At 40.8% G+C, this 16,881-nt stretch overlaps 1 protein-coding gene across 1 annotated transcript in view; it reads left to right on the top strand.

The window, feature by feature from the left end:
- The window catches only part of sntg2 (syntrophin, gamma 2), a gene marked incomplete at both ends in the record, with an annotated part of 79,316 nt that overhangs the window by 49,336 nt on the left and 13,099 nt on the right, over positions 1-16,881 (top strand). Inside the window, 5 exons of the mRNA XM_079174726.1 lie at positions 2,997-3,126; positions 4,969-5,007; positions 5,590-5,706; positions 11,498-11,569; positions 11,888-12,097. Of these exons, the coding sequence (XP_079030852.1) occupies positions 2,997-3,126; positions 4,969-5,007; positions 5,590-5,706; positions 11,498-11,569; positions 11,888-12,097 (568 nt within the window). The remainder of the gene's footprint in view (positions 1-2,996; positions 3,127-4,968; positions 5,008-5,589; positions 5,707-11,497; positions 11,570-11,887; positions 12,098-16,881) is intronic.

Here is a 16,881-nt window from a genome sequence, read left to right as displayed (position 1 = left end):
ATTTATGGATCCGTCATATGATGTCATGGATCCTCAAAATACTTTTTCCCATGGTCCTAAATTGGGCACGTTACGCATGTAACGCAGCAGATAATTTCAACTTCCAAGTTCGACACATCAATAGCTTCGGGCTGGGAGGTTAACGGAAACGCTGGTGCGCTATGGGCCCCATAATGCGGAAGATCCGGGTATTTTCATCTGATTACTACACTCAGAATTCAAACTTTTTTTTGCTTCATGCGCCACAGATTAACTTTTATAGGAATCAACGGAGCTTCGCCTCCGACGCTGTATCCAGTGCTCTTTATACATCCATGGGGCGTAGAGGCGGAGAGTCCAAAACGCAGGAAGCTAGCGTAGCTTTTTAGCTGTGGTGCACCAGAAAGCAACAGAGCATCGGTTTGCAGACAGTTATTAGACAGGAGTCAATGGTGCAAATGTGTCTTTTGAATACACTGTATATTTGTCCTGTTAGCAACCAAACTAAGCCAACACGTTTGCTAATTGTCCGTTAGCTTTCTGAGCTAAGAAGTTTGCTATGTTTTCCCTCCTCAATAACTTTTTACTGAACCAAATATCAGGGTGAGTCACCAGAACAGAGAGAGGCTAACGCTAACCAGGCAAGTTAGCTCTCCGGCTCCGGCAGTTAGGTGTTGTTGACTCAGCTAATGTTGATGTGGACTCTGCAGACCATGTTGTAATATCTGTAACCTCATACAATGTTTTAGTAATCCTTGCTTGTACATATGGTCCCAGGTGGGATGACAAATAGTTTTTCTCAATGTTTTTTCTCTCAATTACACAATTTACTGGGGAATTGATTTTTGTTCATGTATAAAAAAGGAGTCTGTAAACAAGGCTACATGACTAGCTGACAGTGAAAAAGCAGAGAGCAGGCCTTGTTTCCTTCCTTTGCACCGATTCTCCAGGCAACACTGCGTTGTCAGACCAGGCACTGACAGTGAGGCTTTTTGTTCGAGCTGTCCATACTGACAAGGGTTAAAAGGTATAGAAACTTGCAAATGAATGCAGCCTTTTGCATATATTAGCCATCAGTTATATTGGAATTAATGACAAGAATATGATGGAAGACTTTTATGATCCAGTCCTGTCTTTATTTCAGCTGTGTGTTACTAGTTTGATCAGTGTCATTGATTCAAAAGCAAACCTGTCTCTGTCATTAATTATGGTAAAAACAAATTTCCCCAAAGCTTTTCCATTTCCCTGCGTCACTAATCAGTAAACATGGCACATTTTCCCTCTCATTGCCGTTATAACTATACAGCTGGATTCCCCCCCAATATTTTTCATGCATGTTGTCCAGGTGATAAGACGCTGGTCCATCTCAATGGGTTTATTACTGCCTAGTCAGCAGTAGTTTGTGCCGTTGGGAGCGGTGCAAATGTGAGAAAGAATCTCCCTCCCCCTAGATCAAATCTCTCAGTGAGGATTTCAGTTCTGCTCACTGAAGGTGACAGGGTTGTGTTCTCATGACATTGATCCGCCAGCTGTCTGTCACTTTGATTAATCTCTGCCTTTGGAGCTCTTCATTCACTGCACTCTCATCCCTTCTTCTCATTCCACCCTCATCCCCATTACTGCATGCCCTCAAAGGGTTTGCATTAATTCAAAGGGATCTAACCGATATACTGTAGATACTGTCTAATGTAATTTCATCAGTTGCTCACTTTATCTCTGCAGTTCTCAATAAAAGAGAAGAAGAGAGATGCCTTGCAAGACAAATCATCGAAAAAAAGAATTCCGAACATCTATTAGTGATGGTTTACAGCTGTGCAAATTGCAGCATAAAGCTAATTTGGGTCAGGCACAACTGACACGGAAAGAATTTGCCCCATTATTTAATAAAATAATAATTTAAGTCCAGTGAAAATCACCCCTGGAGAGCCGCTGGGTCAGTACACAGCCAGCGGAACATACGATTTTAACAAGCCGATTGTAGATACAGTGTGAAAGTCATGCTCACCAGAGGATTTGTTAGGAATGCTGACTTTGTAACGTCCAACCTTGAGGAGCTGCTGAGTGTGTGTGTGTGTGTGTGTGTGTGTCTGTGTGTTTTGAAAGGAGAACAATTTTTTAGACAATTTCCGCCCTCACACTGCTTTCGGTTCCTTCTATTGTTTACGTTTATCAGCCTTCACCTCACGTACCTCCACAACATCTCCCCGCTTCTCATGTGCACTACCCTATGTTCAACATTTGTTCGAGCCTTTACTCATTCCCCCTAATGTTGCAAAGTCTCCACTCCGTCGAATGGGATCGCTTAACCATCACATAAAAAGTGCTACCGTGTTACGCAACGACTATCTCTGAGGCCAAATGTATCAGCGGCGTAGAAATGCACGGAAATGAAATGTCAAAAAAACAGCTGATGAGTGCGATTTCTCTCTTTAGACGTCCTCATCAACACCCCATCTACTGAGGAATCCAATTGTGTGTCGGAGGCGCATCACAGAGATGACAGAATCCCCCCAAAACGTCCTCCAACGATACCAAATACAAAATAACATGCACAGTAAAATAATATAATCCTCATATTTTCCTGAAATGCGGAACTATTTCTTTAAGCTTTTGACTTAATCTACAACTTTACATTATATTCAAGGGCACTGTGAGACGCAGATAACTTATTTTTCCTTTTAATTGGAGCAAGTAGCTGAGTCATACTTTATTCTTGTAGGGACATTACATCTTAAAAAACAGTTGTAACCTTATCACAGAAAGGTTGTGATCAGATCATTCTCAGGATTTTAAGGACTCAAGTGCCTCTCCAGAGGATCGGTTGTGAAGACATTTTTATAACTAGTTGTCAAAAGCCCATCAAGCTCATGTAAGAAGTTTCACTGCGTGTAATGCAGCCCAAGTCTTACACGCCTAAAGTAACGACAGAAGTAACGAGCAGCTCAAGCCTCACTTAGCGCAATGTGTCTTTCAATCTTCACCTCGCCTGTGTAATCTTGACCTCTTCTCTCCTCCAGCTCCAACTGTTTTGAAGTCTTCACCTTGGATGGAGCCAGCGCCAATATTCTTCAATTTTGCACTGCTGCAGAAAGCACCGACTGGCTCCAAGCAATATCTACAAATATCAATGACTTGACACAGGAGAACGTAAGTCCGCAGGTCTTTATTGAAATTGAAGGTGAAAAGGAAGAACCAAAGAAATACTGTGATTTTCACATATCTGTAATCATTATAAAGATGTGAGAAGTTGATTAAACTCTAGTGTAATTACTGTCTTTATGACATTGTGTAATGTATTTTTTTATGCGTTCTTAAAGAAGCTGATATAATATATCATTTGATTGAATTTGTGTGGTTGTTTTAAGTAATCACAATGGCCAAATTATTAGTTTATGTAACTAAAGAAATATTCAGATTGTGAGTTTTTGTCTATTATCCACCGTACCACCATCTTAATAAAGCAAACGTAGAAACATGTAATAGATATGTTTTGCCCACAGTTGCCACATGTATTTACCCCTTTTGATTTCTCACAGCCACATAAACGACAGCAACACTAGCATGGTTTTGATAGACCCTTCCTGACAAGCACTCATTGAGTCACAGTGGCACCTAACCCTGCTGACACAAAAAGAGCTTCTCTCATACCTAATTAATGACTGCAAAGTAGTCATTGGGCACGTGCGCTGCTCTCTCTCTCGCTCTCTCTCTCTCTCTCTCTCTCTCTCTCTCATTTCCTCCTATTTCACTTTGATTATCACACTGATGATGTGACGCATTTTTGTTGAGGATGCAGACGTACTGTATGCCGTCGATCGCACAGCTGCCTTTAAAAAAAAAAAAAAAAAAAGTTTGATTAATTCATGCCTGCATCACCTAATTGCGGACGTGGAGTGTGATTGCTAAATGGCCAATCAGGATGTAATTGTGTGCCCGCTTTGGGAGAGAGCGGAACTTTTGTTTTAATGACCTACAACCTTTAAATAGACTCTGAGGCACCCGCGGGGTCCCTCGTGTGTTTGAGCATGACTGTCATCTGGCAGGGTGGAGGACAACCGATGCTGTTTGATGTTCTTTCAGAGAGACGAAAGCAGAAAGTATCGGGGAGCTTGTTGGTGCCTAATTATATTAGGACTTCCAAGTGACAATTTACCTTCACTTTGCAACAGAGGTGAGGCTAGACAGGAGCAGTGCCCATGCTGAGTGCGATATGCTGACACAGCAGGGGTCCTTTCAATCTGGAAATGTTTTGCAGTAGTTTGCAACATTTTTTTTTATCATCATCACCTCCAAGATAGACTTTGGAAGCGGTAAACAATCTTTCTAACTTTATACTTGCTTGGAGCGTCACGGTGGTTTTCATATTACATTTTTTAAACGTAGCATCCTCTTTCTGTTGACTGTGAACCTTCAAATGAAGAAAAAAGCTTCTATTCATGAACCTTTATGCATACTATTTATGCACCGTCTGTGTTTAGCCCCGTGCTGACCCCTTATTGTGAGATGATTAGTGAGAAATCTACGCAGCTATTACTGTGTGAATAGAATTAGCAAAACATGCTTTACAAGGTAATTCTATGCAACTAATCTCAAAATGTTACTAGGTCACATAAATGTTACAACTTGAGATTGAACGAATTAAAACATTTTATAGAATTAATATTGGCCATTATCTTGAGCTCTCAAGTACATGAATGAAACTGAGGGAAATAATTCTCGTTAAAAAATGATGCAAGTTGCCTCAAATGGTGAGCATATATAGAATATACATGAGTGTATGACTGTTGCTAATTGTTAGATCTGTGTCTGTTATGTTACCTTAGATCTGCAGATGTTGTCAAAGAGTAGCACAAATGTGTAAATAGGGTGTGATGAAGTGTGTTATCTCAACAGTTCCATTCCCATGTGTTTTAGGTGGTCAGGATCCCTTTATATCATATTATATAAAATGGATTTTTGTAATCACTGTCGTTTTCATTTCTCTCACAGATAAAGATCGTCAACAAATACTGCTCTTCAGATGATCAGGTAAGCCGACAGCGGCCAAACTGATCTTCTTGAAACCCAATACAAACCCCCTGCTGTTCACTCGCAGCGTTCTTTGCAGGAAAATGTTACACAGTACAGGTGTACGGAATCGTGTCATCTGCATACGCCCACAGCTGTCCTCCTGGCAGCTCTGGATTTATCCAGAGGCCAATACAGAGTTTGGAAACATTTTGGAACACTTCAGTCAGCAGATGGTCTGGAAGGAGTCGAGACCAGCATGTAAAAAGTGATGTGCATTATTCATCACAAGATCCAGTGTAGATGGAGTGTAGCCGGTGAAGCACCACAGTAGATACAGTACAGATATGCTGCTTAGAGGAAAGCAGAGGAACATCCCAAGTCAATCTGAGGTAGATAAAAGGTACATGAGACTGCAGCACCGTGACTTTCAAATGTATCCTGTCAAAGATGAATCATTGTTCTTTAACTCAGCACATTTAGCTTCTCTGGTCTGTTTATTAAGCAAGCATAGATTTCTATTGTGCATATTTCTTCTCCTTTAAAAAAAAATAATAATTAAATGGTAAACTTGTGTAACTGTCATCCTCCGTATCTCTACAGATTGTTCACATAGGCTGGGCATGTGAAAGCCCCGAGGGCAGCGCCGCCGGTAGAGCTTCAGCATCCAAGTTCCTGGCACTGAGAGGACCATATTTTTATATCTTCAGAAGCCCCCCGGTAACTAGACTTTCATCATATTCCGATTTTGGAAAAACTTTACTATATTCATTCAGATCTGATTTAAAGCTAATTTCAAAATGGGTTTTGTCCGAAATATCTGCCGGTTATCACAGAACTTCATGTGCAAATGATGAATACTGTGGATTCAGCTCAGCATAAGAACGTGTTCCGGGCCTTTTTGTCACATTTCATGCTGCTGCTCACTGATCTGTTATCGTCCCCTAGCGTGCTGCGTGCTGCTTGTTTTTGAAACAAGTTGGCAGCATCTGTAAAATACTGTATGCTTCAGTTATAATTGAATAAGAGAAGACAGGCAAGCAGTAATTGGTGCTGAATTTATATTTGTTGTGATCATGGCTGACTGTTGTGTCAGTGGAACAGGGCTTATACATGATTATGCACTATTGTTTTCATTTTTACAACGTGATGTTAAGGAGAGCTGTCAACACGTATCACATTTGATACACTGAATTAGTAAAAAACAAAAAAACAGACATGAATGATTTATGAATGTTTTAAACTAAAACTCTGGCCATATGTTTCACATGCACCTTTTAAGCAAGATTTGATTTTTGCCGCATCTGAAGTATTAAACCGCTCTAGTAAATTGCAGGTTTCTATTCCAGCTATAATCTCTACTGACTGACTTCATTCCAATCTGGTCTAAGGTGTATTAATCCGTAATATTAGCTGATCCGGTGTTCATTAGTGTAGCAGTGTCACCCATACACAACATACAGCTGTAGATAATATTGCTAAAACCTGCTTGGGTCTATTTTTTTAATGTAACATCGCACCGATAGTTGCAGCCGATCACTCTTTTTGGTCGCATTATGCATTCTGTCCTTGCTGAAATTCAGAACGATGTTCCCCACTGGTGCAAGATGCAGCGCATCATCAAAGTACTAACACAATCACGGTAATTAGTGCCCTCAAGGCTTTATAGCCTTAATAATGAAATGTGATTACATCACATGTATAATCCACGTAATGTTTTTGTAATGAGTCTTTGCATGCTATTGCCAGTATGTATATTTTACTACTGCCTATGATGGGCAATATTGTACAGTACATCCAATATTCATTGTCTTAACGTTTGACTACTTTTCAAAAAAATATTCATAGTTTGGACCTCATATGTGTACTCTTGCCAGGGATGGAAAAGCCTCTAAGGCTGCAGGTTTTGCACAATGAGATACTTAATATTCTCCACAGATGCCAACTTTAATTAAATCTTTCTAGGGTTAGCTTGTCATCAAACCCCTGAGACACAGTATGTTACCTAAATTAAATATCCTCTGCATTGTGAAAATGGAATGAGCAGATCGAATGTGCAATGAAACCAAAACTTCCCTGTATAATTTAGAAAGTGTATCCCATCCACAAGTGGTCTGAGAGAAATCCAAAGGGGCCGCTGGCCCACAGTTTAATGCAGGTCCAGTATCACTTTAAAATGTTTCCACCTGACTGCCAGGGCTGGTGAACAATAGGAAGGTGGCCTTTTGTTCTGTGTTGTCTCTGTGATATGACATAAGCCCTGTTCCCCCATTAGTATAAAAACCATTGTAGTCCAGAATGTGCTTCTTTCATCTTCTCACTTCATTTGGCAAGTGTGTCCGCAGGTTAATCATGTTTACTCTCTGGACGCTGTGATGCGTTGTGCCATGGTAGGGTGTGCACATTATGATTTGTTCAGTCTGTGTTGGTCTGGCCTTCCTGTGGGAGAGCTTTCATCATACTTTAACTCAGTTTGACAAGCTGTTGTGGCTCACCTTCTCCGTTTTAAAGGTTCCCAATTTACTCTTTGTGAGGTTCTAAAAAGTGCGATATTTTGAGGAGCTTGTCTTTCACCGTGTGGTGTCAGTGGCAGCAGGACAGTGACAATATATATGATGGACAGGATATGATGCTGCTTCCAGTGTAATCTCTGTAAAACAGATATGTGCATATGAATGCAGAATCTGCAGCAAAGAGATTTTGGCATCAGAAGCGTTCTGGTTTCGCTTTGTAGTCCAAGTAGTATTGACCAATCACTTATCACCAATAGCTTTAGATGCATGCAGGTGAACAGTCCGTCTGGAGGGCAAAAGTGGCAGAAGTCATTAGCTGATATGCAATCTCGGAACACATTGGCTATCGTCTGATAACAATTTATCTTTTTACTAGCTAAAATAAACTGTTAACAGAGTATAAACTGGCTGCTTGTGAAACAATCCTGTCGTAGACGTCGTCTCTTAGCTCCAACTTCATTCTTGCTTGTTGCTAAACAGACTTTTAACAATGACCGGCTCACAGAAGAGGAAGTCTTGGCCCAGTTATCCGGATATCCAAAGGCTACATGAGATAGAGGTTATCTGAATAGGTTACGTCTTTTTTAAGGGGATAATAAGACATTTAGTAAAATATTGTTACGTGCTTTCTTGCTGAAGGTTAGATAACGGAACCAATACCACTCTAGTACTTGTACTGTTAACATGAAGCGACCGCTTGCACATGAATAACTTTGCTCAGCAAAACTGGGCAAAGTAACTTCAGTCTGCGGCGGTTGCCCGACAATCTCATGGTGGCAACAGGGCGAAGAAGCTCCAGTGTCTGATCAAGAAATGTCCGGCACATAATCTTCATGCTAAGCTAAGCTAAGCTAAACGGCTGCTGACTGTGGCTTCATATTTACCGTTCAAACATCCGAGTAGTGTTGATCTTGTTTCACTCTCAGCGAGAAAGCAGAGTTCTGTGACACGGCGCTAAGACGGTCGGGCAGCTGCTCTGCTGGAGAATTCTGCCACCACTACACCTTGACCTGCCGCTGACACCGGCCTCACCTCGCCAGGACAACGCGGGTGTTTGACGCAACTCTCACATCCATGAGTAACGAATCGGTGAACATGGATTATGTGCCCGCTGTGGAGCAACGCGTTGCAATCTGGAGTTCTGTATTCTCCGGTCTGCCCAAGCCTCCAACACTGGTTCACAGAGCAACTGTGTAGAATAAGACGGCTGTCTGTTCGGCACATATTGTCAATTCCCTCTCTATATTTCTTGCTGCGTGTAAGATAAGAGAGGTAAACTCCAGCGGTTTGTTTCCAAGGCAGGGACGAGAGTCTGGCCTCGTTCAAGCACAGACACTCAAACTGAGCTTGTTGATACCATCAAACAGGCCTGTGTGGAGGCAGACTGTCTTTCGTTCTGCTAGGGGCATCGCCACAGCAAAGGGAAAACCATCAATATTACAGATTTTTACAGCACTGCGAGTGATGCCTCACTCTCGAGACTTCGGTTATCAATGTTCTGTGACTACTTGGTTGTGAGTGTTCGGCTTTAATAAATAAATATTGCTAGTTTAATTAAACCATCTCTGCAAAGACACTTAACATAAAGGAAAAGCCTTAGTTGTAAGGATTACAGATACTTGAACCCAAAAGCACAACTCGGAGACAAAAAATACAAGTTCAGGCAGGGTCAAAACCAGGAGGTCAGTCCAACAGGCAAACTAATCCAATAAGGGGCAGGCAGAAATCCAAGGTCGAAAACAGGCAGACAGGGTCGGAACAGGCAGATCAAGAACAATATAAAGATACGCTGGAGAACTTGGCACTAACACACAAGACAATCTGGCAGGGAACAAGTGCAAGTGAGGGGACCTAAATAGAGAGGGCTAATGAGGGAATGGGCTGCAGGTGAGATGGGTGTGGAGGACCAGGTGAGGGGAATCAGAGGTGAATGGTAAGATCTGAAATGACAGGAGAGTTAATAAAACAAGCAGACAGGATGAAAACAAACTAATATGAAGGGGAATTCGTGACATTAGTGGACCATATATGGTACACTAGTTGTCTTAATGCAGCAGGAAAAGTCTCTGATTTCTCCTTCAAGCTGAACCCGCCACAGGCTAAATAAGATGCAGTCATTTTAAGTTGGTGAAGTCTTTTCGTGTTTCGTGTTATAACCAACTAAAGCCCGATGGGAGCAGGTGAGCACAGCAGTAAAGTCCGTCCGAATGCCGAGCGTCGTTTTACTCGACACAGAACAATCAAACGGGACCAGGCAATCATGTTGACGAGCTGTTGGTGAGAGAAGTCATCAGACATAATTCAAACAGATTGCATTAGGCCTAAACATAGTGGGCGTATTGTACAGTCGCCGAAATCATGGTTCTGTGAACTGAAAGCATTATGCAGCTGGTGGGTTGTGAATTGCAGCACCTGACCGCCGGCTTTTGTGTAAATGTGGCAGCAGCCAGTATCCCTGAGGTAGAGAGGACCTGAATATGCAGCAGGCTAGCATTAGTGCATGCACTTTAATGAAACACGCCCTGGAAAATCAGAAGCCTCCTGCCGGTCGCAGTTGGTGTGCGTGCTATGTCAAAATATAATGTGCTCAGTGCAGCACGCTGCAAACTTTCAGCATAGTCATTCATTTCAGCCTAGATATATTTCAAGCACCACTCAAATTACTCCTTCACACGATAACGGGATGAGTATCTCATCCAAGTCTGTGACCCTGCTCAATAACTGAGTTTTTGAAGGGTACCGTGATTCTACACAATTAGCTGTATTTTCAGGACGCTCTACAATATGAGTATCTATACTACAGCACTTGATTAGGAGTAGAAGTTAATGTACAGTAATTATGATGTAATATTGTAGTTAGAGCATTCAAATAACTACAAGTCAGCACACATAATTCCATCTTTGTAACTTGGTTATCCATGATGTCATGATATCCATGACATCATGATATCTTCTATGGTCATTTTTCCAAGGTTTTATCTGTTATCTCTGCTGTCTAAAAGGAATTCAGTCCCTCTTGTCCTGCTGGTGTTACAGCCATGTCAGCACTGGCTGCAGACACTCAACTTGGACATGGACTTGCCTCATAGCTCATAGATATTTTGACTTGTCGTAGCAGGGGAAGCAAAGGTGTTACGAATACTGGAACATCAACAATATCATCGTTCTGTTCAAGTGTCTCAGTAAAGTACAGCCGGTGTGACAGTGAACCAGTATGCACAATACCAGGAGGCTGAAACTGGAGCAGCTAAATGGAATTCAGCCATCGATTTTATTATCTACACTTATGTGCTTTTCCCACTGTGAAACGTCAATATCTCACTCGTTCTAATTATCTGAACATCGTCTACAATGAAGTTGCAGAAAACGCTGTTAATGTTCTCCACAAGACAGCAAAACCAAACAAATTGCAAAAAGAAAACTAGTTACTGGATGTAGCTTCAGTTCTATGAGTAGAGGAACTTCACGAAGAGGGAGTGAGACGGCGCCTCAACAACGGCGAGAGATGTCACATGATTATCATAGTTTATAAAAAAGATGCAGCGCAGTGAGGAAATACCATTTAATACACCAGATGAATGGAACGTGGACCGGGCGATGCGCGTTCAACCAGCGTCGGGACCCGTTGTTGTATCGCTTCTACTTCTGCCCATTCCACCATTCTCTGGGTGGTTGTGTATTTAGCTCCTCCATCACACAGTGATCTTAGTTGTTTGTAAAAGCAAGGAATTATACAAATTATCAAATAAAATACAATTTGAATTTTATAGAATTATAAAAATGAAATCATATAGCAACCATGCTATGGTATCAAAATGTAATGATTCAATTATTTACAAATAAGATGATGTATATCAGTCAGAAACTCTCTCACTCTTTCTCACTCATTTCATTTGCATTAAGTATTTGGATAAGTATCTGCGATCAAGTGCCAAAAAAACCCAACTTGTGTTGATATGCTGCCTCCTTATGTCGCGGTCCTTTGTTTTATTTCTTAGATCAGTGCCGCTGACTGGGGAGAAGCTGTAACAACATATAACCTCTATGAGGTTCTTTTCAAGGTCCACAAGGTAAGTTAAGAGCAGGGTGCTGTGATGTGCATCAGGGCTGTTCCAAATGTGATCACTGCAGCTTTCACCTTCAGTATAGATGGCTGCCTTTTCTCTTTTTATCAGATGGAATAGTGTTTCAGGGAGCCTACTAAACAGGGCTCTCTTGACCTGAGGTGATATTTGTGATCGGCCAACCAGGAAATCTACACTGTGAACGTTCTTTGTTTAACCTGTGAATTCAGGAATCTACCCTTCATTCCACCCACTGAATTTAATTGAAAGTGGACAGCGAAATCATTTTCCCCAGCATGTAACAATTAATATTTTGTGTTACAGCTGTGGATGGCAGAGGATTGCTGGCTCCAGGCGAGGCTCTACTTGGGGCTGGAGCATTCGCCTGAGCAACAGGACAACGAGTCCCTCTGCTTCAGTATTCTGGTCGGCCACGGCCAGAGCCACACCTTCAGGGTAGAGCTGGCTACGGACCTGGCTATCTGGGAGAAGTCCTTCCAAAGAGCTGTCTTCTTGGAGGTGCAGCGAATACGGGTCAGTATTTCTATATATATATATATATATATATATATTTTTTTTTTTTTGTTGCTCAACCTAAGAGTTGACCAGGTATTTCTTTAAATTTGCTGAATACTACTTGGATTAAAGGAGTTCTCAAAGCAGGAGAGCCTCTCACAACACCTTTTAACAACCTCGAATTGTGACATGAAGCCTTTGATGTTTGTAGAATTTAAGATCACGGCAGTAATTTGTGTGCTTTAAAAGGTGCTTTTTTAAATCATATTCAGAGCTTTCATATAATATGAAACTATTTGCTTTGTAAAGATATAGTGGAGTACTACACAGAGGTCGCTCTCCCTCTTACTGTGTTGCATGTTTACACGTGTGCTTTTTAGTGCATGTGAGCGTGCCCCAATGGCTACTTAATTGGCCGCCACTTTCCATTTCTTTTAAACGGTTACAGCTGATAACACCGTCCTTACGTGCGGCCTTTCAGCTCTCCAATGAGGCGGTGAGGCGTCAACCGATCACATGGTTTTTGTTTCACCCTGCTGCGTACCATCTTAAAGAAAATGCCAGTAGCCAGTATTTAGTGCCATTTAACGGCATTACTTCGTCGACCAGCGCTTGAGTGATTCAGGAACAAGGAAGCTGGCCAAGCTCGACTGTTATGTTGCTTTTTGTCGCTCGTGGTGGGAAAATAGCATTAGTTTGTTTTCTAAAGATGCTCTTTCAACGATATTGACTCACATTTTTCTCACGGGAGTAAATTCCAATGGCATCCGCCAAAGCACCAGGATTCACGGCTATTTCATCATAATTGCTCTCCGTATTGACACATCCTGGCTACTGCAACAGCCCCCCCCCCCCCCCCCCCCCCCCCCCCCCCCATCCCCCAACTCACATCTGGACAGGTGCAGAAACACCCACAGGTCACTTCTGTGTACTGGATGGTTATCCTGTAGGACATTACTTAAGGGAACTTTTAACAGTCAATAGATTAACCATCTGATGACTTTTTGTAGAACCTGTTCTCCGCGAGAGTTTTGGAGATTTTGTTTGGCTACTTGTGGATTGAACACCGATGTTGTCTGAAACACGCCTCGGCACAGTGCGTTTAATATTTCAACAGTGAAACACTTTCGTGGGCAGTTTTGATTCAACTACTGGTGTTTCACCGTTGCTATTATGGTCAGCTGTGTTTCATCAGAGGGCAGATGTTAACCGTGAGTGTGTGATGATGGACGGTGCGAGCTGCACTTCATATTTAAAGTGGATTCGCTTGATGCAAAAAACCCTCATCCACACCAGGCTACTATTGTGGATCAGAGCCATATACTTGAACATGATGGGTCAGCTGATATAGGAGCACAAGCCTGTTTGTGTTGCACTGAATGTTTTTTCAGACTCTTGTATATCTACCAGAGCGTGTGCAGTGAGGTGTGTCTGTGTGTGCCACTGAGAGACCGACAGATCTTTTAGATATTCAAACGTAGAGACAGATCGTCGGTTTATTGATCAAGCTTTTATCACACCTGCAGTGTTTTTTGTTTTTGCAGATATTGATTCTCTGTACTTACTGATCCGTAACAATACTGTTCCTGGCTCACCCCTGTGCTGTGACTTGACTACTTCTGCGATATGACATTAATTGATGCAAAGCTCTGTGATGCCACTGACATGTGTTGTCCTTTAGCCTTACGTCAATGTCAACACAAATAGACCTGATCTGTCGAATACAATCATGAACTGCAACTTTGAGCAAAAGTACACTCTGTGTATGTCTATTGCATGCAAACAAATTGACTCTTTGGTAAATAACAGAAAACAAAAGCCTGGACAGTATGTAAGTAAACATAATGGAACACAATATATAATCAGTGTCCAGTTTCCGATGACTGAGGATTTATAAAAATTTGATAATAATATGCAGATTAGGTAATAAAGAAAATAAATATGTAGCTTGTTAACCAACAATTAATAACCTTTTTTAGTTTGTGTTGAAGTTAAGATTTCACTTTCTATGGCGCCCATGTGTATAATTATGAAAATATTATAATAATCTGCTTGTAGCACTCTATTGCTTATATATACAAGCATTTATAAACACATTATAAATAATTGTATAATGACTATCATCATGCGTCATAATTATAGGTCACTCAGACATGTTGTGACGTACATAATGTGTTCTGATTATTGTTATAAAGGAACATGAGTAGCTGAGTGCTTTTAACTATGATCATACAATGATGTTAGCAGCTAACAATGCATTATACGTGTTTACAATGCATTACAGACACGGGCTCAATAGAAAGTGTTACCAACATTTCTTATGAGTCATTGTGTTGCTTACACTCTAGTTAGCCACAGTCGGTGTACAATATATATTTTTATAATCAGTACTTCCCGTCCTCCCAATTTGAATGCTTCATCAGTAAGAAGTGATTCCACGTGACGAAGAAGTCTAATCTGTTGACGCATTCTGTGCGGCTTAAAAACGTCTTAAGAAATGGATTGAGTTTAAAATGCAAAGCTAGGCAGCGCTCTGTTTCCATAAATATTGTTACTTAAAATGTTTTTTTGCTGGAGTAACCTAAAGAATTGGTCCTCACACCAATGAGCCATTAAATTACCACTTAAAGCAAATATGTTTAGCGTGTAAAGGCGATCAACTCTTGTGGAGAGTTAAGCAATCCTCAGCAGCAGCTGTCTCGTGTCCATCAAAAGCCTCAAACATGAACATGAGCCTTATTTTTCTAGGGTTTGCTGTATTTGTGTTCGATTGTGTTTTAAATTTTCATTACTTACTTAACTATGCTTCCATTTACTGTCTAGTCTCTCGCATGCAGGGCCCAACACAGCACTCTGCACTGCAGTTCAATAAGCCTTCATACAATTTGACAGCTTGATACCTGTGTGTAACGTGCTATTGCTCATTTTACCGTCATGATTTGGAATCGCTCAAATACTCAGATACCCTGATGCTTCTTTCTGTACTTGCTCTGTGAATACAACTGGGAAATACCTCCTTCCTGTAATAACAAGTGGAATATATACGTGATTTATTTTTTCACTATGATTCACCAGGCATCATTTATTTAGGGGGTATGTACACATGCAGGGAATCCAGCAAAGTTGATGGCCTGAGGTATTTAAGATGAAATCACATCCATGCAATCAATTGTGCTTAAGATGAGCAAGAAATGTATTTTATAGTTCATGGTATGGACATTATAAACAGATGTTTTGTGTGTAGGGCTGTACCGAATGCCATTTTTTTTTTACATTCAAAGCTTTTATTGAGGATTTCAAATGAAGCTTTGAATGTCATCACCCAAAATAAAAATGTTGTTTTTGTTGTGGTTTAGAAATTTGTAGTTCCGCTCTGATGTCATCCAAATTCGTGTGTACGCATAAATCCTATGCCTGCCGCTCACCCAAATTCATTTTCTCTGATCCAGAGAGCCGCACCCTGGTCTGTTGGCTAGTTGCTTTTCAAACCATGTATTGTAACGATGTATGAGTGTTTTTGATTTGAATTTACTTTGATGATAGGGAAAGAAGGTGCTTTTAGTTGCATAGTTATGAATGTTTTCATACGCTTACTAATGTCCCGGCAGCAAATAATGTGAGACAATTAAGCAGCAAATCTAAAAACTGGTTATGAAGTTGACAGAGGAAACGGAACTAAACTTTTAGCTTGTAAAATAATCAATAATGTTATGTCTGCGTTCCTTTTTGCGTAAATACCAGGCGGCAATCTCCAGTTCTGACAAGTGAAGCCAAAGCAAAAGGGTCTTAAACTTCAATTATTTAAAAAAAGGGGCATTTTAGCACTTTGATCTGCTGTGTTGTCAAATGTTGCTTAGTGTTTCATGTGGTTTCTGCTGCTCCCTATGTTCATATTTTAGATGTAACTAATATTTTCTTCCATAAGGATGTCTTAATTGACACAACCACAACCCTTCTGCTATTTATCAGAGACCAAAGGATATAGCTGCAATCTGCACACTATAGAATTGTAATTTATGGTTCTGTTAGATTGCTGTGAGATTGCTACCGAGCCCGTTTGTAACCAGTATCAACAACGCTATTTTCACTTCACCGGCCTCTCTGCTCCACTCTGCATGTGTGTGGAGGAGCTCAGCCCCCCAATCAGGGACACATGAGCGTATAGGATAATACTGATCATGTGACATGTGTCTTTGTCTGCAACTGTGCAGAAATACAGAGATTAAACAGAATAAATATGCACATTAAAAGGATCGATGAAAATCAAATGTTTATTTAGAATTCGGTACGGCCCTACAAGTGTGTAAATCACATAGTGCAGCTGACGGTGTGAATAAAAAGTATGTTTTTCACAGGAGGCAGCAAAGTAAATAAGGTTTAAGGATATATATTGAAAAAAACACATATTTAACTGAATCTTAAAACCAAAATGGTAGGACTTGATAAAGAAGTGTTGCTCTGAAGCTACACGTTTGTGATAATGAAAAAGAATAAAAACCTAGCAAAACGACTTTAAATTATCCATCGACACTAATTAAGTGCAACTTCTATCCCACTTACCCAAGGTCAAATTACACAAAAGCCGATTCATGGATTAGCCTTATAGACTCGAGATGTTTAGCTCAGGTAATTATATGCTGCTAAACAAAATGCTACCACAGATATGTTAAAGGCTGTACATTTGGGAATACACACATGAGACGACTGTAAACAAAGAATAGCTTACGTCTAATCTCTAGAAATATATATAAATGTTTGTAATCAACTTTTTACTGAACATTTAAGAATACAAGAAAGATAAA

The sequence above is a fragment of the Pholis gunnellus genome (genome assembly GCF_910591455.1).
Source record: "Pholis gunnellus genome assembly, chromosome: 15".
NCBI classification, from domain to species: domain Eukaryota; kingdom Metazoa; phylum Chordata; class Actinopteri; order Perciformes; family Pholidae; genus Pholis; species Pholis gunnellus.
The sequence above is the reverse complement of the archived record's forward strand: the minus strand, read 5'-3'. Positions and strand labels throughout refer to the sequence as shown.